General features: G+C 41.6%; 1 protein-coding gene across 2 annotated transcripts in view; it reads right to left on the reverse strand.

Moving 5' to 3' along the window:
* Positions 1 to 20,128, reverse strand: part of LOC146797499 (contactin-4-like) — a 976,366-nt gene that overhangs the window by 742,346 nt on the left and 213,892 nt on the right. For both annotated transcript variants that reach the window (XM_085624519.1, XM_085624518.1), the window contains exon 2: positions 16,169 to 16,309. In XM_085624519.1, the coding sequence (XP_085480645.1) occupies positions 16,169 to 16,223 (55 nt within the window). In that variant the 5' untranslated portion in view covers positions 16,224 to 16,309. The remainder of the gene's footprint in view (positions 1 to 16,168; positions 16,310 to 20,128) is intronic.

Genomic DNA, 20,128 nt, shown 5'->3' on the forward strand with positions numbered 1-20,128 from the left:
GCTGGCAAGAGTGGATCCCATCCTGCTTCTTTCAAAACTCTTTTGCTCTCCTTAATGGTCCTTTGATATGCCTGCTGACACATTGCAACCAATCATCTGACCCTGCCTTCTATAGATCCCTATGTGCCCAAGAGCACCTACTGTCAAAGCTTTCTTAGGTGAGGGGGAGGCGATTGTTAGACTTTGCTACTTAATGAAGAACTCACTTTAATACAGATAATTCTAAAGGCAGCCAAAATGTCAGTATCACCAGACCCCTCTGAAGAAATGTTTTAAAATCTGTGAAACAAGAAGCCATCACGTTCCTATGGAAGGTCCCCATGGCTATTTTGGTTATTTATGAGTAAATAGGGTAAATTCATCTCTACAACAATCTAAAAAAAAGCCATCAAATGATCTATTGCTATATGAGGAAGGATTATAAAAATGTATAACCTTACCATCTATTTGGTTTCAAAATTTGACATTTGAGATTTTTTGATTGATATAGACCTCATCCGAGGTCCACAATATGTTAATAAAATATATACAGATTTCCAGTCCCATAGTATTACAATATATCATATTAGCTGTCCTATTGCAGTTTCAGAAACCGCAATAGGACAGCTAAGATGTAAAGTGAACCAATGTCCAGCTGACTTAATACACTGCCAAGTTTTTAGGAAATCAGAGTAATTGACCCCTCCCTTTAGCACGACCAGGTTTAGCAGGGATAGCTGACACAAAACCCATTCATATGGAAAGAATTGTCCACAGCCCGTGTTCCTAGGATACAAATGATAGTATTTTCAGTAAAGTTAAGCCAAGAGGCTTCCTTGGAATTCAGGCCCACATTTTTCCAATCAAGGAGGCCAAAAATGAAATTAAATCCCCCGGTAGAAGTGGTTGCAGAAGACTAGGCAGTGGGTTCTAAAAGCCTTGTTGAGACTTTTCAGTTATTTGTGATGGGGCCAATCAATGCCATCTCTTCAGACATGGCTTTGCATTCAGTGGTACCCATCTGCTTTTTTTTAATACAAGTCATCAGCTATCACGCAATCCCAGTGAAAGGACAACATGCTTTTTTGTCATAATTTCTCTGAAAGTTGAGGTTTGGCTATTGTTTATTCTGGCCATTAATGTTTTTATATCTAGTATATTGTGCCATAAATGTCGTCCGATACTTGACTCTATTTGTTTTTCAATTTCCACATCTGCTGCTTTTCTGGCAGTAGATCTACTTTGAATCCTTTTAAGTCAGAGTTGTCTATAGTCCCTACCCTTCTTCTGACTGGACAGATTTATGTAACGCATTGGCAGCACACTGGCTCACTCACTGGGCGTGCCTGCTCTACAGATACACAGCGTTTCGGTTTATAAAAAGCAAGCGGAGGTTCATGACTCAGGGAGGCAAACTACTAAAGGGATAAAGTGTTAAATATTTATTTATAAAGTTTTGTATAGCGTGAACAAGACCCAGATGGTATCAGAGCGCATCACAATTTGAAGGGTAAGAAATTAGAAAGGAAAAATACCAATGATATTTAAGAATGCAGGCAAGAACAGTGACAGAGGGGGTAACAAAGAACATCGCATTTAGCTAATACAAAAGAGTGCTGGGAGTGAAACAAACATAACTTATAAGAATATAGCCGAGCGACTCTGGGCTTCACAGATGTTAGTCTATTATAGTAAGTAATCCAGGGGTGGTGAGTAAGACAGACGAGCCATGGACATTTAAGGCAAGAACTTGTTCATAAGGATTATTTTTACTTCCTTTTTGAAAGAAGCTGTGGAGGAGGTTCTGCGGACATCCGGTGGGAGAGAGTTCCAGATCTTCGGGGCCAAGCCTGAGAAAGCACTGTGCCTCATTCTCTTTTTGCGGAAAATCTGTGATTTCAAGAGGAAAGAGTTTGCATTTCTTGATGGTCTGCCCCCTCCAGATCGTTCTAGCTTTTGCTCCAGGTAACGGGGGTTTTGAAATATGATGTTGTAACGTCTCTCCCCGAAATAGCTTCTTCACTAAAACATGAGGCAAGACTGTACCCCAATGCCAGTTTGCTAATTTGACACTAGGATTTTATTTCTGCGCTATTAGATGACTGCGGAATGAGGTAAGTAGAAGTCAATTAGTGTTTTCCCAAGAGTTAATGGAAGCACACAAATAAGAACAAACAATCAAATACATCTGCACAACTTCATCCAATTACAAGATTTTTCCACCTGCAGCAAGAAGGCCCTGGGATCAGAATCTCAGCCCCAGACTTGGTTGAAGGTTTCTATCTCCATGAGGCAAACAACTAGAGCGATGAACTAGTAAATGTGATGCTGGCACTTCCAATATGGCTGACACACTAGTAAATGAGCCCAAACCAAACCATTCCTCTGGCCAGGGGAGTAACACAGGCCCCCGCATCCCCCGCAGTGCAGGGGGGCCCCAGCTGCAGGGGTCCCCCTCAGCACAGTAATCAGGTGTGACCATGTACATTGCAGGGGGGCCCTATAAACTTTTGTTATGCCACTGTCTCTTGCCAGATTGCCAGACTGCCTAGGGGAATTTCTAACTGAGCTATTAGCTTACTGCCAAATGAGGTAGACAGTAGTACAATATTTCTCCAGGATTTATTTTGAATGAAGAGATAAGATCAAACATTCAAATTAAATGAGCAGGAAACATTAAATAATTTTTTTTTTCACCAAAGACAGCCAGCTGACCCCTTTGATCAGAATGGCGAGATTAATTTGTCTTGTAGAAAACATCAAATTACAAGCTTTTCCAAACAGCGAGAGGAAGTCTCTGTTATAAGAATGGCTATATTTACTTGTAAAGGAAGCAGACAGAATCCCCCTCCCCCAGTGACAGTGAGATCACTCACAGGATCAGGAACCTTGAGCCAATGTTAATACATATTGGGAACATGGAGAAAGGTTCCCCCGCTTCCCCCAAGATTTTGACCAAAAATAAAAGTAAAAACATAAAGGAAGTTGACACAATAACAAAATAAAGAGAGAACTACCTAATCACACAACAATAGAATAAGTGAAACACAAATAGGACTAAAAAGGGACTGACCTCTTTGAATGCCCCCTCCCTACAGTAAAGGGGGATGCCTCTACAATAATAAATGTAAAGGCTACTACCTGATCTTACTGCTTTGAAAGATGAAACAAAATCAGGACTAAATGGTGCAGATCTCTTTCTATTGATGGCTCCCTCTCTAAATTATGAGGAGTGTAACCAACATAGGGCGAACAAGGGGTAACAGTATATTACCCACAGGTAGATTCAAACCCATTGCACCTTGCAATCCACCCCTGTCACTGAACTGAATACGCCTACTTGACAAGCATCTATTTACACACCGCAGAACCCTTCCACCCTCCATATATAACCAATCCATACCAGATAAGAATTCCTGGTCACAATCTGCTGTCTAGACAACCAAACACTGACTGCCCTTATGCTACCCCTCAGGCCCTTGTGGTCCTAGGACACACTGACCCCTAGCCCATTGTATTTGCCCATATTATATGATCACTTCTACATAGCACACCCCTGCATCTCCACAGAGGCACGATTACAAGGAACAGCAGTGAAAACTCACCCATACCCTAGACCCCATAACACCACACTTGAGAGATTCAGCCCAAAACTCCTGGAGCATAAAATAGCAAACAAATCTCTCAAATAATGCTATGAAGTTGTTTAAACACAGCCCACTCAAACAACTTCCAGAAAACCTAATTGCTGATACTTACAATAGTATGAGCAACGGCAATAAAAAAAAATACTGCATTTTCTTCAGTGAGGGCCATTTTCCAAGACAAACCTATGTGCAGAGACCTCTAGCTTGGACGCTCTCCTATCTATTCTGTGCAGAGATTTATGTTACAGTTGCAAAACCTCCGCATATGTAGACAATGGTTCATTAGGTGGGAGAAGGACAAGGTGGGTGGCTGGAAAATGGGGAACACTTACTCCTCCATAAGAGGTGTTGAGGGAAATGTTAGCAGAGCCCTTAGAAGGGGCATGTCAACACAAACACAAATGAGTGGGACTATTGTTATTTACAAGCTCTACTTCTAACCTTACTATAAACTTAAAGATGTCAAAACGTGTGCAAATGAACTCCAGGCCAGTCTTTACTTATAATATAAAAAGGATTTAATTAAATTAAAACACTATTGATTGTACATATCATTTCTTGAGTTACATGTATGTAATGATATATTTTATTAGCTCTGGGTTACAAAATATTTTTTACAATTCATTTACATTTATATTTTTCATTAAAATATTTCAGCCTTTTTTGCTAAATAGTAATAGATTATAACAAGTTTCCCTATATTTTCCCACAGGGAGGTCTCCAAGATGTTGGCAGAGATCTCCACCTACATGTGTAAAGTTAGTTACTAATAGTGACTGTATACGTGTCAGTCAGTGGCGCAGCAAGCATTTTGGCCGCCCGTGGTGGTCCCTGTGTTTGACGCCTCGCTGCGGCCGAATCAGAGAGCGGGCTGGGGGTGGTGCTAGCGGGATTTGTTTCTTTTTACCGCCCGATTGAAGAGCGGGGGGTGGTTGGGATCTATTGCTGCCCCGAGAATGGCAGGTAAGAGCGGGAGTAGGCTGCTACCCCCAAAACTTATGCAAGTCAAAAATAAGTTTATTTAGACCATTGGTCTTTAAACCACATAAAACATAATTGTAAACTTATGCCGCCCAGGGCAGACCACAGCCCCCGCCTCCCCTTGCTACGCCACTGATGTCAGTCCTGTTGTAGAAGGTTTCGCCTCCTAATTTAAGGAGTTGGAGACACATAAGTCTACACCTAGGTGTAAATCTCCACTCGGAAATGATGAATAGGAAAAAAAGTGTAGATTCACACCTCGTTGTAGTAGCAACTATTCATATGTATATCTATTTTTGTGAATAGGCCCCTATGTTTGTCTACTTTTGACTCAATATTACATGTGATCTCCACCATTCTTTCAGGTATCATTATATTGTTACATCCCAAATATCACAATTACTTTGTTGCTGAGGAATATGGAAACTGGAAAGTTGTGAACAGCTGGACAACATTGAAAGTACCACAGGGAGACCAGTATTAAGTTTGCTTGGTCATTCCTTAACATATTTACAAAACAATGTCTAATTTTTATCCGGTCATTTGTAGGGCAGTGAAAAGGTTCTTGACTTTTGCTAGAGGATGGTGGAGGTGCGAAAAAACTCACACTGAACTAGATATTAAAATAATTAGCATGAGGCAATTGAATTTAGAGACAGAAGTTTTCCTATTTACGGTTTCAGTTTAGAATGTGCAAAGGGCATTTGTGGAAGCATTACTTCTGCTATAATTGTGTATTTTCCACAATTTAGATACATTATCAGTTGTGGATTTCTCTGAAGTTCAGGTTTGCAAACGAAAGTGACCACTCACAAGCACATGAATTTGTAAGAATTTGTTGGCTTCTTGCAGCTAGTCTCCTACACTAGAAACAAATGGAAATCCTCTCTTGAAAGAAGTAACATTTTTTGCCCTGGTAATAGGGAGGGAACACCCTTGCATCTAATGAGGGTGTGAGGGAAGAGGTTTACATATTGGCGTACTGGGGGTATTATACAGCAGTCTTAGTTTTCTAGAAGTCTTCCGGGATCCTTTGTGATTGCCATCCAAGTCTGTCTTAAGTCTGTCTGAAGTCTGTCTTAAGTCTGTCCTACTACTTTTGGTATTCACAGAAGGCATTTAGTAGTAGTAAAGTTAGGATTGTGTCTTAAGTTTGACTTAAGCTTGACTTAAGCTTGACTTAAGACAGACTTAAGACAGACTTAAGACAGACTTAAGACAGTCTTAAGACAAACTTAAGACAAACTTAAGACAGACTTAGGACAGACTTAAGACAGACTTAAGACAAACTCCTAACTTTACTACTACTAAATGCCTTCTGTAATTACCAAAAGTAGTAAGTTTAGGATGTTGTCTTAAGTTAGTTCTGTGAATCGGGCCCAATGAATTACACGTTTGGGACAAATGGGAATCACACTTTTGGGGTTTTGACCTAGTAGACGGGACTGAACATGGGCCACTAGGAATAGTAAGCCTTCGAAAGCTGGAAGATCCAGGCAGAAAATGTGTGTAGGGAGATTCCACAAACTGAAGAGGCTTCTTGAGACTGGTTTATCAAATGAGAAGCGGCTGGGTGTCCACTTCTATAGAACCTGAATCGAACTGCTGGGGAAGGCTGAACTCTACCAAAGTCTGTTGATTGTGAATTACTGCAGAGCTCCTAGAAGACACACAGAGGAGGTAGAAAGTAGGGGAATCCTACTATAAGATTCATATGGTGAATAGAGATGGCCGAAACAATTAGAGAATCAAATAAAACCCTTGAGTATTGGTTGGGAACGTGCCAGGAACGTGGCAACCAAAAAACATCATTGGCAAGTGCAAAATCATAAACGTAGAGTGGTGAAAATTGAAGGATTAGAAATAAGCTTTTGAAATGTGATGAGGAATTAGTACGGTAGCTCAACAGTGTTCACGTCCTTGGGAGGGCAAGAGTGGGAAGTGCAGAAGTCGACATATATCCAGCAGTAAAAAGGAGATTGTGTTTTCATTTCAGTGCTCATTTTCTGACCATACATCACCCGAATCATTGAACTCAGGTTGAAGATAGCACAGAGGTTTCCAAACAACCTGGCAAAGGGCCATTAAATTCCTGTTATGAGGTTAGGTGGATTTTGACGCTAGCAAGTGTAGTCTTGCAGAATTGATGATAATTGGTCTAGATGTAGCGTACAAAGTTTTCTGCTTTCCCTACACTTATGCACTTGTGTAGATGTCCATCATCGGTGTTAGTTGGTGCCGGTAGCTTGCAAGCATTTTGTATGGGGCTTCAATCTTTGCTCAGCAGCTTTTTGTGTTTGAAAATTCACAGAATCTGGCCATTTCAAAACGAAAAAAGGCCTTTTCCAGTGTACAAAGGCCAAATTTGCGATTCTGTAACCTATTACTGAATCGTAAATTGGGTTTGCGATTCAGTTTTAGGAAGGAACGTGTTTAGGGCGTCCCTTCCTAATACCGAATCGCAGTGGCATGTGTGAATGTTTTGAGACAAAGATAAGGTCACAAAACATTTACATTTGACAACCTACTTCAAGTAGGTGGTAACCCATTCGCAACTGGGTAGGGGTCCCCAAAGGACACCTTCCCCTTTGTGAATGTTGATAGTATCATTTTTAAAGAGCTGCCACTGGTCCCATGGACCGCTGCCTACTATTAAAAAATGAAAAGGAAACTTTTCATTTTTCATTTTAAAACACATCGTGTTTTCCTGTAAGGAAAACGGACTGCATTTAAAAAAACAACATAGCTATATAGAAAAAACAATCACAGGCATGGCGGTCTGCTGACCCCAGTAGGCCATCATCGCTGTGATTTTTGAGATTCCCGATGGGTCCTACCTCATGAATGTTAATGAGCGAGGTCTATTTGTGACTCACTGGAAATAGCAAAATGTGTCAAAGGCACATATGTACATTGGTATTTGCAATTATCAAATAGCTATTCACAATAATTCGGCATTTAGTAATTGCAAACCACACACTACATATATTTGGCTCCTGGTCTTGGATGCAATATATCCCTTGCGTAGTTTTTTTCTCGAAAGTGACTCAGAACTAGTAACTCTTGAGTGCCATGTGCTGATGAAAGCCCCAGTGTTCATGTGGAAGGAAGCGTGCCTCCTGCTGAAATACAGGCACTTATTGTGGCTTCTGTAATTGAGAATTTGGGATACTTTGAAAAGGAAAACTAGAAAATGTCACAAAACCCAAGCATTTGACCCAGCATGCCAGGTCATTATTGATCCTTGACTCTTTGACGCAGAGGCCAAGCACCTTGGAGTCACCTTGATGGTATAGCAGAGCTATGTTAGTGTCCTTACATTTATGTAATAATATCAGACTGGAGGTAGGGAATGGACCAGTGGTAACACTCGAGAAGGCGATTGGACAGAAAGGGCAAAGAAGGCATTGGACTATCTCACAGCAGCAGTTGTGAAAACAAAGATGTGCACTTTTGTGAACCCGGAAGCAAGGATGCAGCCGAAGACTATATAGGAGATCTGTATAAGGAATGTGTAAGTATGTTACTAGGAATGGATCATGGGAGTGTCTGGCGAACCTTATTTGCTGGTAATAACATATGCGTTTCACATTTCCAGAAGGCGCTGGCCATACAGAGCACAGTGCACATGCTGTTATACATATCACTGAAAGGTTCGTCGGTTATTAAAACCAGCAGCTCTTTAAAACCCCTCAGTCACTCGAAGTGCGTGAGCCAGTCTTCACGTGTGAATGAACGCACTGCTTCTGCACTTCCCTCCTTGCTTACTTACTGAAAGCCGTGTTCTGTCATCAATAGCTTCCCTGACCTGGTTCATCCGCCTCGGAAACCGCACCATTCTCTGGGGAGCAGAGACGGGCATGTGCCGTCTCCCCTCCGGGTGAGAGGCAGCAGGTCTCAGTCACGCGACTCCAGGCTGCTTTGGCGCTCTCACTGTGGCAGAAGTCTGCGGAGCTGGCTCCCTGCCCTCCATTCAGAAGCACATACGCCCTTTGCCTATTTGTGATCACAGCTCAGCAGCACGGCAATTAGCACAGAGGGAAGAGAAACAGACGAAGGACTACTGCAGTGACAGTGCTGCCTAAGATAAAATGGCGTTCTTCTCAGTGCTTAATTAGTAAAAAAAAAAAAAAGAGCCAGGGCTCTCGTCAGGAGGCCACCAAAGCTTGCGGGCCACGTTGTCCCTGCTATGCTGCCAATGATACACAACTACTAACCATCACACTCCTACAAGCGTGACAATTCAGACTATGTCAGGCCCTCAAAGCTATAAGAATGTCCTGGGTGGTATGTAATAGTAATTTTTGTGAGGTTAGGTGGATTTTGACGCTAGCAAGTGTAGTCTTGCAGAATTGATGATAATTGGTCTAGATGTAGCGTACAAAGTTTTCTGCTTTTCCTACACTTATTCACTTGTGTAGATTTCCATCATTAGTGTTAGCTGGTGCTGGTAGCTTGCAAGCATTTTGTATGGGGCTTCAATCTTTGCTCAGCAGCTTTTTGTGTTTGAAAATTCACAGAATCTGGCCATTTCAAAACGAAAAAAGGCCTTTTCCAGTGTACAAAGGCCAAATTTGCGATTCTGTAACCTATTATTGAATCGTAAATTGGGTTTGCGATTCAGTTTTAGGAAGCGAGGAGTTTAGAGTGCCTCTTCCTAATACCGAATCGCAGTGGCATGTGTGAATGTCTTGAGACCAAAATACGGTCACAAAACATTCACATTTTACAACCTACTTCAAGTAGGTGATAACCCATTTGCTAATGGGTAGGGGTCCCCAAAGGACACTTTCCCCTTTGTGAATGTTTGTATTATCATTTTTTAAGAGCTGCCACTGGTCCCATAGACCACTGCCTACTATTAAAAAATGAAAAGAAAACTTTTCATTTTTCACTTTAAAACACATTGTGTTTTCCTTTAAGGAAAATGGACTGCATTTAAAAAAGCAACATAGCTATGTAGAAAAAACAATCACAGGCATGGCGGTCTGCTGACCCCAGCAGGCCATCATCGCTGTGATTTTTTAGATTCCCGATGGGTCCTACCTCATGAATGTTAATGAGCGAGGTCTATTTGTGACCCACTGGAAATAGCAAAATGTATCAAAGGCACATATGGACATTTGTATTTGCAATTATCAAATAGCTATTCACAAAAATTCGGTATTTGGTAATTGTAAACCATACACTACATATATTTGGCTCCTGGTCTTTGATGTAATAACATCCCTTGCGTAGTTTTTCTCTCGAAAGTGACTCAGAACTAGTGACTCTTGAGTGCCATGTGCTGATGAAAGCCCCAGTGTTCATGTGGAAGGAAGCATGCCTCCTGCTGAAATACAGTTACTTATTGTGGCTTCTGTAATTGAGAATTTGGGATACTTTGAAAAGGAAAACTAGAAAATGTCACAAAACCCCAACATTTCACACAGCATGCCAGGTCATTATTTGTCTTTGGGATGGGACTCTTCAAAGCAGAGGCCAGAGGGAAGAGAAACAGACAAAGGACTACTGCAGTGACAGTGCTTGCCTAAGATAAAATGGCGTTCTTCTCAGTGCTTAATTAGTAAAAAAATAAGTGCCAGGGCTCTCGTCAGGAGGCCACCGAAGCTTGCAGCACACATTGTCCCTGCTATGCTGCCAATGATAGTAAACACAACTACTAACCATCACACTCCTACAAGCGTGACAATTCAGACTATGTCAGGCCCCCAAAGGTATAAGAATGTCCTGGGTGGTATGTAATAATTAATAATTCAATCTACATTAAAAATTACTAACTGTTGTTATGGTCATCTCTAAATCAGCCAGACAGCGCCACCTTTTGGCAGACTGTCAAGCACCAGTGTTGACAATTAAGTGCTGGTGCTGAGCAGGGGAAACCACCACCTCAAATTAAGCACTGGTTCTTCTGTGCCCATCCCCATTAGGTGGCTTCGGATCAGAGCAAATCAGGCCAAGCCATATACATCTTGGTGGCCTCTGTTTGAACTGCGATGCCCATAGGATAGGCTGCATTTCAATTCTGTCATCCCTTCTGGCAGTGCAATCATCAGACGACCTTAGTCAAGATGAAGTATCCTTAAGCGTTATCCATGTATCTCCCTATACAAAATAACTCTTGCTGTCACCTGTGCACATTCTTCACAAAGACAGTACTACATTTGTAAAGTGCACATTTAACAATTGTGAATTTACTTCATCCTGGGAGTAAACAAATTCCACAGGAATCTGCAGGGAACTCTGTGTGAGGCATGGGTTTCCGTGTGTTCTTGGAAGGCCATGTGTCATTTCATCAGGAACTAATCCATCTGTATGGAGTTCTCTATAGCCTAGACAGGGAGAATAGCATCCCCTATACAAACACATATTTTTTTTTTTGTGTCCTTGAAGAAATATTTTTCCCCTTTGAAATATCCTTTTCCCTACACACCCACCAAATCAAGGGGTGATCCATTTGCTTTTCTACTCTGGAAAAGGATTTACGCTAGCCCCATGCTAGAAGAAAAAAATCCCTATAGTTTTCCGGATGGAAAGGGGAGGGAGAGGAGTTTGTAAGTGCCCAAAAACGCACATGTTCACAGATTTCCAAGGTTCCATGCTCTTCAGACTGCCTATTTTCCCACCCTAGAGAGATTTATGGGAGCTCTCTGCAGTTGTGGTTGAGATCTTTTAGCACACAAATGGTTTTACCTTCACCTTGTGAATTCTTGAGCGGCATAAAACAGGTAAACCTGGCCATATTTAATGGTTAGAACGAAATTTACCTACGTATGTATGGAGACATGAACAATTGTTGTTTACCTGTGTTTCAGAATTTCTGTTTTTGTAGAACATGTTTTTTCAAATCTGTGTTTTTACATATTACCAATTAATTACCACATTCTGTGTGCCCAGCTTTCCAATATCTTCCACATTAATTATGACCACCCAAGGTGCTTACAAACCTTTTCAGATTCCAAATGATCACATTCAACATCATTATAGAACTACCCTTAAATATGGTCACTTGCATACCTGTTAATCTGTGCAATCTTTCTATCACATGATTACCTCACTCTATGAATATCCATTGGTATCACCCATCTGACTACATATGAACTCTAATTTTCTTCGCCCACCAAAAGATTCTACTGTAGTGCAAAAATCATTATATGAGCTCTGGTAAATGTACATTGTTTGTGCAGAAAAAATACACTTGCATGATTTGCTTCATAAGTGTTTATTGATTGTGATATCAAAGGAATATGATTCTATTTTTCTTTCTGACTTATTCTTCTTTTACTGTGCACTCTTTATTGGTGAGTTTTGTATCTTCTTTAAGGCCAGAGATGATTAGATTAGTGCAATTTTTTTTTAGTATCGGCATCTCTTTTGAAGAAAAGCCATTTTTCTACTGCAATAATTGAAAAGCTTTTCAACATTAAAATAAATATTGCAGGAAATTAAAATTGTGTGCATACATTTGACAATTGATCTATTTCAACGAGGGCTCCTCAAAAAGATAGGAGCTAACATCCATCCTGTAGTAAGAGATCTATAAAATGCTTCCAGTGACTGTTCAACTGACAACCATCTCTGATGCTTGTGGAATTGTTTCTATTCCTCAATGACTGATCAACCAGGACACGCTCAAATTCAAAACTCTAATTTGAATATTGCAATCTATATGCATCACAAAATGATCAATCAAAAAACATATCTTCTCAACATGGCTGGAATCACCCACTGGATGAAGACACACTGTCTAAAGCTGAACACCGACTAGACTACAATCTTGATCTTTGGGAAGAGCACACCAACGTGGGACTCTGTCTGGTGACCATCAGAGCTAGGACAGGCTCCCCGTCCCCACCACCCATGCCAAGAGCCTCAGGATTATCATCGACAGCAAATTTGGCATTTTACCACCCAAGTCCATGCCATCACTGTCTCATACTTCCATACCCTGAAGATGCTGAGGAACCTTTTCATATGGTGTTCAATCAGCACCCGGAAAACCATCATGCATGCCCTAGTCATAAGAAAACTAGACTACGAAACACAACCTTTATGCCAGGATCAACAAAAAACTCACCATAAGGCTGCAGACCATTCAGAGCTTGACGGCCAAAATTATTCTCAACCTACCACACCACACTAATTTCTCACCACACCTTAAGGAACTTCCCACTCCCAAACAAGCATAATTCAAACTATGCTACACTTTCAAGGCACTACATAACAATGGCCTAACATACCCCAACAGTTGCATCTGCTTTCAAAAACATTCCAGACACCTCTGCTAATCTGGACTCCTACTTGCACAAATCCCACACATATGGGAAGCCAGGTCTGGGGGTCGAGCCATCCCCTGCATTGCTCCTAAAGCCTGGAATGACCTGCCATTATACAGAAGAGCCTCCACTTCACTTCTTGAATTTCGCAAGAATGAAGACATGCCTTTTTGAGTAGTTCAATGTGGCCCAAGGTGTGCTTACACTCACATCTGATCAGCACCAGAATACCCTCCCGGGTGATAGCGCGACTACAAATCTGCATAACATAACAATGAATGAGCAACCTACAGTTCTCCCTCACAGAGTCAGAGAATAATACCCCTCCCTGTGAGGGGTAATCCAAACCTCTCCAAGATCTTTGTAAAATCTTAACAAGTAAACAATCAACCTCCATTTTCAACGAGTGAACAGTCACAGTACAGGGCTTAATTTGTAAATAATCAAGTGCCAGGTCTAAAGGTATTGCTAAGGAGACATGTTGCCCTACCGATTGGAACTGCTATCAGTGACACATGCCTGTATAAACACGCCTTACTAAAACTCACTCTCATCACAATTTGGACTATTCCAGGCCACCCAAAGCAGTATGTATGGCCTTGACGCTCTAGAAGTATTTTTTAAATGTATATTTCATTGTAAACCTAATGTGCTCAATTCAAACATAGAGAGAGAGTGCCACCATGTGGTGGACTGTCATAATTAAGAGCTTGTGTTTACAATGAAGTGGCAGTGCCAAGCGCCAGCAACCACCAGCACAAATTAAGCTCATAGTAATCAGCACCCCTCATCAGTCATGAGCAACAAACCCAATCGCCAATGAGTGATCGATCAATACCCATCATAATGAGTGAGCAACCAACAACATTCACCAATGTATGACGTTTTTCAAATTCTAACCCCAAGGAGTGAGCAAGCATCATCTGTCCCTAATAACTGAGCCCCCATCTGCCCCTCTAAAATCACTGGGAAACCAACCCCTCCCAGATGATGAGCTAGAAGTCATCACTTTGCTCACACTAAGTTAGCACATGACCCCAACACCACCCAACAAGATGCTGTAACCACCTCTTAGTGAGTAAACAACTTTCAGTGGAAGGTGCAATGATCATCAACTTTGATCCGTAAAGTGGAGTTTTATGTTGCAATTCAATTTGCTGATCTGTAAACTTTTTAGGTTGTTATTAATTACAAAGGAAATTCATTAAATCACTTGTGAATTTGCTAATTAATTACAGCTCGCTTAATGAGCCGGGCAATTAATTGAAGGAAATAATGGTACTTAGAGAAAAATCTATTTTAGTTAAATATATAAGGCCTGCGAGGCACTGTACGTTTGCCAGACCCTGACAGAGCCTCAGAAGACATGGGTCGTTGGCTCACAATATCCAGTGTATTCTGTTTAGAATAAAACGTGCATTTCATGTGAACAAGATATTGGACGAACTCTTGTGTTTTGTGGATTTCATTCCTAGATTTCTGCAGTTTTTATGTGTCCAGTCCCGGGGATTGTAGAGCAGCTCTGCTGTACAGCCACAGATAATGGTCACAGTGAGGGTGGAAATTAAAGGCGATAATGTATAATCCGCAGGGCTGAATGTGAGTTTCAGCCTTACCATGTCACGTCCTTACGCTTGACAGGCTACATCAAAACAAGTCCAGAAGCCGGATCTTTTCTAGGACTCTTTTCAAGATCACATCATTTCCGCTTACTTAGACAGCACATGCAATATATACTTTTTAGATATTACAATTAATGAAGAAACGAAATCTTTACAGCAAACACTGACAAAACACATCTTGTGTGAACACAGCGACTAGTTATGAAGATTCGGCTACTTTTTGTTGGAAGTGAGGGTAAATGTGGGTAGATTGGAGGTGGTGAAGGATACAAACCCACAGCTTTCAATGCACTGCAAGTGTCTCATCAGTATGGCCACACACACCTCTTTTCTTACATCATTGTTATTCACATCACAGTTCATGGACACTGATGCAATAACCCGCGCCAAGTGTTGGGCTAAGAAAGGTATGTAAAGCTTCGGTGCAGACCGGTTCAAGCCTATAATGTATCTGGTGTGTATTCCTGTTTTGGTATCTTGGAAAATCAATACTAAAACTTCTATTGTTGCTGTAGTGAGACTTGCAAAGGGAGGCAGGCGGTACAGATTAAGAAGTGCATCATTGTGCTATGAAAAGAACACTAGTTTCTATATTGCAAATTTTTCCTTGGTCAAGCCAGCACATATAAGAAAAGGAAACACTCCTCGAAATATCACTTAAAATAAGCAAGTTTACAAACTGAACATTGGCATTCACAAAACTCCAAAATCAACGCGGACACAGAGAGTATAGAATCAGCAGCGGCTTCAAGGTCAGGCTATCCAGCCATATCATTTGCAACCAATCAGATTTGGCCTCGTCTTTCTGCCCTGCAACTTTAAGCTCAAAAAGATGAGAACTCTGCTATCTAGGAAGACATCTTCCCCATTCACGTGTATCCCAGTGACATGCCCCAAGAGCTGAGAGACATCCCCATTTTAGAGACATCATCAGCAACAGCATCATGTCAGTCCTATCTCAAAATAGGATGGTACCCTAAACCATTCCTATTTCATCTCAAGGGCTTCAAATGCTTTGAGATCTCTCCCACAACAAAAAGTATATCTTATGAAAGAACCCCTGATGCTGAAGACAGGTAGACAGGCATCACTACCATGCACAGGTGGATAGATGAGCTGATGCTGAAGACAGGTAGACAGGCATCACTACCATGCACAGGTGGATAGATGAGCTGATGCTGAAGACAGGTAGACAGGCATCACTACCATGCATAGGTGGATAGATGAGCTGATGCTGAAGACAGGTAGACAGGCATCACTACCATGCATAGGTGGATAGATGAGCTGATGCTGAAGACAGGTAGACAGGCATCACTACCATGCACAGGTGGATAGATGAGCTGATGCTGAAGACAGGTAGACAGGCATCACTACCATGCATAGGTGGATAGATGAGCTGATGCTGAAGACAGGTAGACAGGCATCACTACCATGCATAGGTGGATAGATGAGCTGATGCTGAAGACAGGTAGACAGGCATCACTACCATGCACAGGTGGATAGATGAGCTGATGCTGAAGACAAGGCCTCTGGACCAGACCAAGGCCCCCACAGCTCTACATATGATTCCTGGCTGAAAGAAACCCGTACCCAACTAGATTCAATACAACTGCAAATGAAAGGAAGATGTTTATTACAAAGATTGTTTTTAAATAAACTTTACCTGCAAGGCCCAACACCAGCAGCTGCAACCCCAGCAGTTTCCATAGCAACCTCATTTTCGCTGGATTATTTCCAACAAGGCCTAATCCAATTGGTCCAATGTGAGAGGCCACACTTCCTTACGTTCTTCCCAATTTCTAGTCTGTGAAAAAAGAAGGAAGGTTAGCAAGTCTAGAGGATTGTTAAGTAATGAAAAACATTCGTAACCAATGTCAACAACAGATTTTTATCCACAAAGCCTTCTCCAGCAGTGTGACACAAATGCTAGTGATTTAGCAACTTAATTTTTAGGCCATATTTTCACAGGCAAATCGTCTTCATTTGTGCATCTTTCATGTGTCATGTGAAGAGTGATTCCCGCCTCAAATATCTTTGAACTTTGGCCCTGTCCCACTAGAAGCAAAGAAGGTATTCAAATCAATTTCAATTTCTAGTTGCATCAAAACTCTGAAGAATGTTATCAAGCTTAAAGAGGCAGAAGGTGGTAACTCAGAATCACACCACTAGGGCATTGTAAAGCTTGACAACTATACATCTCACTTGTGAGGAATGACACAATTAGTCAGCGCAGGATCTCTGTCGTGTGGAACAGAATCTATTGGCACCCATTTGCCTCTCTCAAAGGGAAGAGGTAAGCCTGGGCTCCTTAAATCTTTATGAAGACAGAGGGTGTGGGCTGTTATTTATGACACTGCTGAATCTTACTCAAGACTGGTGGCACCATCTGCAAGCCCAGAACTTACATCACGGAGAAAGCTGAGGAGAAGCGCAAACTTGCCACCTTCTCTCTCCCTCTTGAGGGTTGGCTCCATCTACTCTCACTGGTTCTCCTTATTGTGGGATAGCATATTGTGGCAGTCATTAACCGACCTCGTATGGAACCGCATGTCCTGGAAGCTGACTCTCACTCAAGGAGAATAGAAAGGGCTATCATTTCTGAACCTCACCACCCGGAGATGGCATCATCTACCAGCCTTAGCCCACTTATAAGAGACAGCATAGCTTGGCAGACAAAAATGTACGAAGGTTAGCATACACGAGTAACTTCAAAACTGCCTCTTGATGTTTGGCTGCCATCATTTATTGACCTCAAAGTGAGTTGTAACCTTTGTGGTCCAGGATAAAGCCTGTGCTAAACTGGCACCATTGGACCTGTCTAAATGAAGTGGATCAGAGATGTTACCCTCAGTAGTGGCTACAGAGAAAGGCACAGTGTGGTAGTTAAAAATGTAAATCCAGTTTTAAATCAGATGATGAACACCAAAGCTCTCTCCCAGGAGGTTTCACAGGTAGACAAATATCAATACCATGCATAGGTGAGAACAGGTGGGAAAATGAGCTCCCAGGTACCACAGATCCACCCCTCTTACCCCCTCACTCAGCGCCTTGAGACCCTCATGGGTGAGTAGTTGCATTTTATAAGAACCCTTATTGATTGATTGATTGATCAACAGGTTTGCAGTTTTGAATTGCACTCATTAGCTGTGGCAAAGGTGCCACTTCTGAGTGTTTCTCATGCCCCAAGAAGGCACTGTCTGTGAGTTCGGTATCAGTTCTGTATCTCTCCTATAAAACAAGCAACAGCCTGCCACTGGTACGCCATCCAACAGTAGCATTTTCACAAAACTTGGCACTTATGAAGAAGAGGTAAGTTGGCAGCTGTGAGTGCCACACTTCAAGGGTGGGTGTCACAGGGTGGCAAAAATAATTATCACTTGAACCACAGCTTGTCGGTCCTGATTCTAACATGTCATAGAGACCCGGGGCGGTCTTCGGGATCTTGGAACAGATGGCGGGACCCGGAAGCCGCTGCAGCACTGGTATCAAGTTTGATCCCGAGGATCATTTAGTGTATGATGATGACACCCTGTGGGGGGGCTGGTATCTGAAGCTACAAATGTCAGCCTCATCATTACAAGAGTCTTTTGCCAAGATGCCAAAAGGAACAGATGGCACATGCCATACACTGAATGGTGACATAGCAGTGTGAGCCTCACCCACAATTCACTAATAAGTCATGTTTTTTAAATTAATATATTTCATTCTAAGTGGAGTAGGAGGGATTTCAACCATGCAGGGTGCTTTATTTGACTTGTTCATAAAGGCTGATGGGCAGAAAATTGCATATTTTATTAGCTGAATATGAATTTAAAACTGTTCAAAAATAACATGGAGGAACGTGGTTCGTGCTTATATCAGAAGTAGTTCTGGGAAAACAATATGAGATCAGTATTAATATGAAAATATCACCTGCGAGTCTGTGAGTGGTGCTGAGACCTGTGAAGTGTTTGGCAGCATGTATGTAATGCTTCACAAAAGCCCCAAATAAGTATAAGATATCATTTAATGCAATCACTTGATTGCACATTTATTTTAGAAAAACTAGTTGTGGCTAATGGGGAAGTCAGTTTGCCCCATTCCAGACTCTTTCTAAACACAACTAGGGTGCTATGCATACTCCGAGCCTTATTTCATCAATCTGACTTCAGATCATAACCCTGTGTGAGGCCTACATTGATCCAGGAAGAGTGACTTTATCATTACTGCAGAGGGAAAAAGACTGGTGATCTAACATGGACGTGATATGGTGTATCAAGATTTGTACGGGATAGGTAGTAAAGTTAGTGAGTAAGTATAACCATTCATATTGAACACTTGCAATTGTGAGAGGCCACCACATCTACAATTTTAGTACCCAAGTGGTTGCTCAGAATGTCTAGTCAGGCTGGACCCATTAACATCCCTATGCGGTGAGAGCCACCATACCTGCCAATGTGGCCTTCATTCACAGTTCTCTCAATAAGCTTTCACAGAGGGCTATGCAGGGCAGGGCACGGGCAGGTAAATATCGTTGATGGCAGAATGAGCAAGTGGGTACTATCCCCTCTTCACATTACTCTTGATCCTGATGGTCTCTTTCAATGCTTGGTAACTCTTCCCCATATTCTTACACTTGGCCGACCTTCGTTTGAATTTGATGCCATACAGTCTCAAGCAGTTTTTAGCCTGTTTCTCAAAATTTAAAGTATAAAAGAAGATGCTTCACTTGAACATACCCAATCCACTGGTAAAATAATTAGTTTGCCCTTATTTGTGTTTAGTTTGTTTTTCAGAAAGGCCACATATTACCCTCAATCTGTCATTGAAATGTTGTAATGCTGTTCCTTTTTAGGTCCAAGCCTACCAGACAGCACATCTGTCTGGTTGCAAAGACATACTGAGGACATGCTGAAAGCTTCCCTAGGAATGCATTTTGCTCATTGCTTACTATTGGCTTTGTTATTTGTACCTCACATTTATTTGGTTTCTATATGTTGGCTTTATTTGTTTTAGGCTGTCCAACATGTCTTTGACCCTCCCATGGAGCATGGCCTGTATACCACTTGTCTGACTGGCTCCTTGTATTCTTTCATGGGTGCTCACCTTCTGGGAACTCGTTATTTCTTTTTGTGGGGCACTCCACAAGAGTGCATGTGTATTCAGTTGTCTCTTTACTTCACAGCTGTATTTCTTTGAAAAGGTTTCCTGCCTCCTATCTTTCTGCTTGACTGATTCTACTTAATTTTGGCATGTCTGTGAGGAAAAATATTCTGTCTATGAACTTGTTTATTTAGGTCAGTGCTCTTTACTAATAACATATTCCTATTCCTCAATTTCAAGCCCTTGGGGGATGCTGGAGCATCTCCACAATAATCTTGCTGGGGTTCAGACGTGAATAAGCAATAAACAGGCCTTTAAATGTTATTTCTATCTTGTCACATTGGCTGTGCATTCAAAGACAGAGGTCAAATGTCAGGTTCTGTCTTTCGAGGGAGGTTGGTGTTTACTGTTCTTTCCCTGACTGCAAAGTCAGTGGATTTATATGACAATCTTTCTAGGTTCTGGGGGCTGAAAGCACCGGGGTTTAGAATTTTTCTTCTAGCACATAATAAAAAGGAAATGCCAGTAAATGAACTGTACA

This window comes from Triturus cristatus, chromosome 9, assembly GCF_964204655.1.
Source record: "Triturus cristatus chromosome 9, aTriCri1.1, whole genome shotgun sequence".
Classification (NCBI taxonomy): domain Eukaryota; kingdom Metazoa; phylum Chordata; class Amphibia; order Caudata; family Salamandridae; genus Triturus; species Triturus cristatus.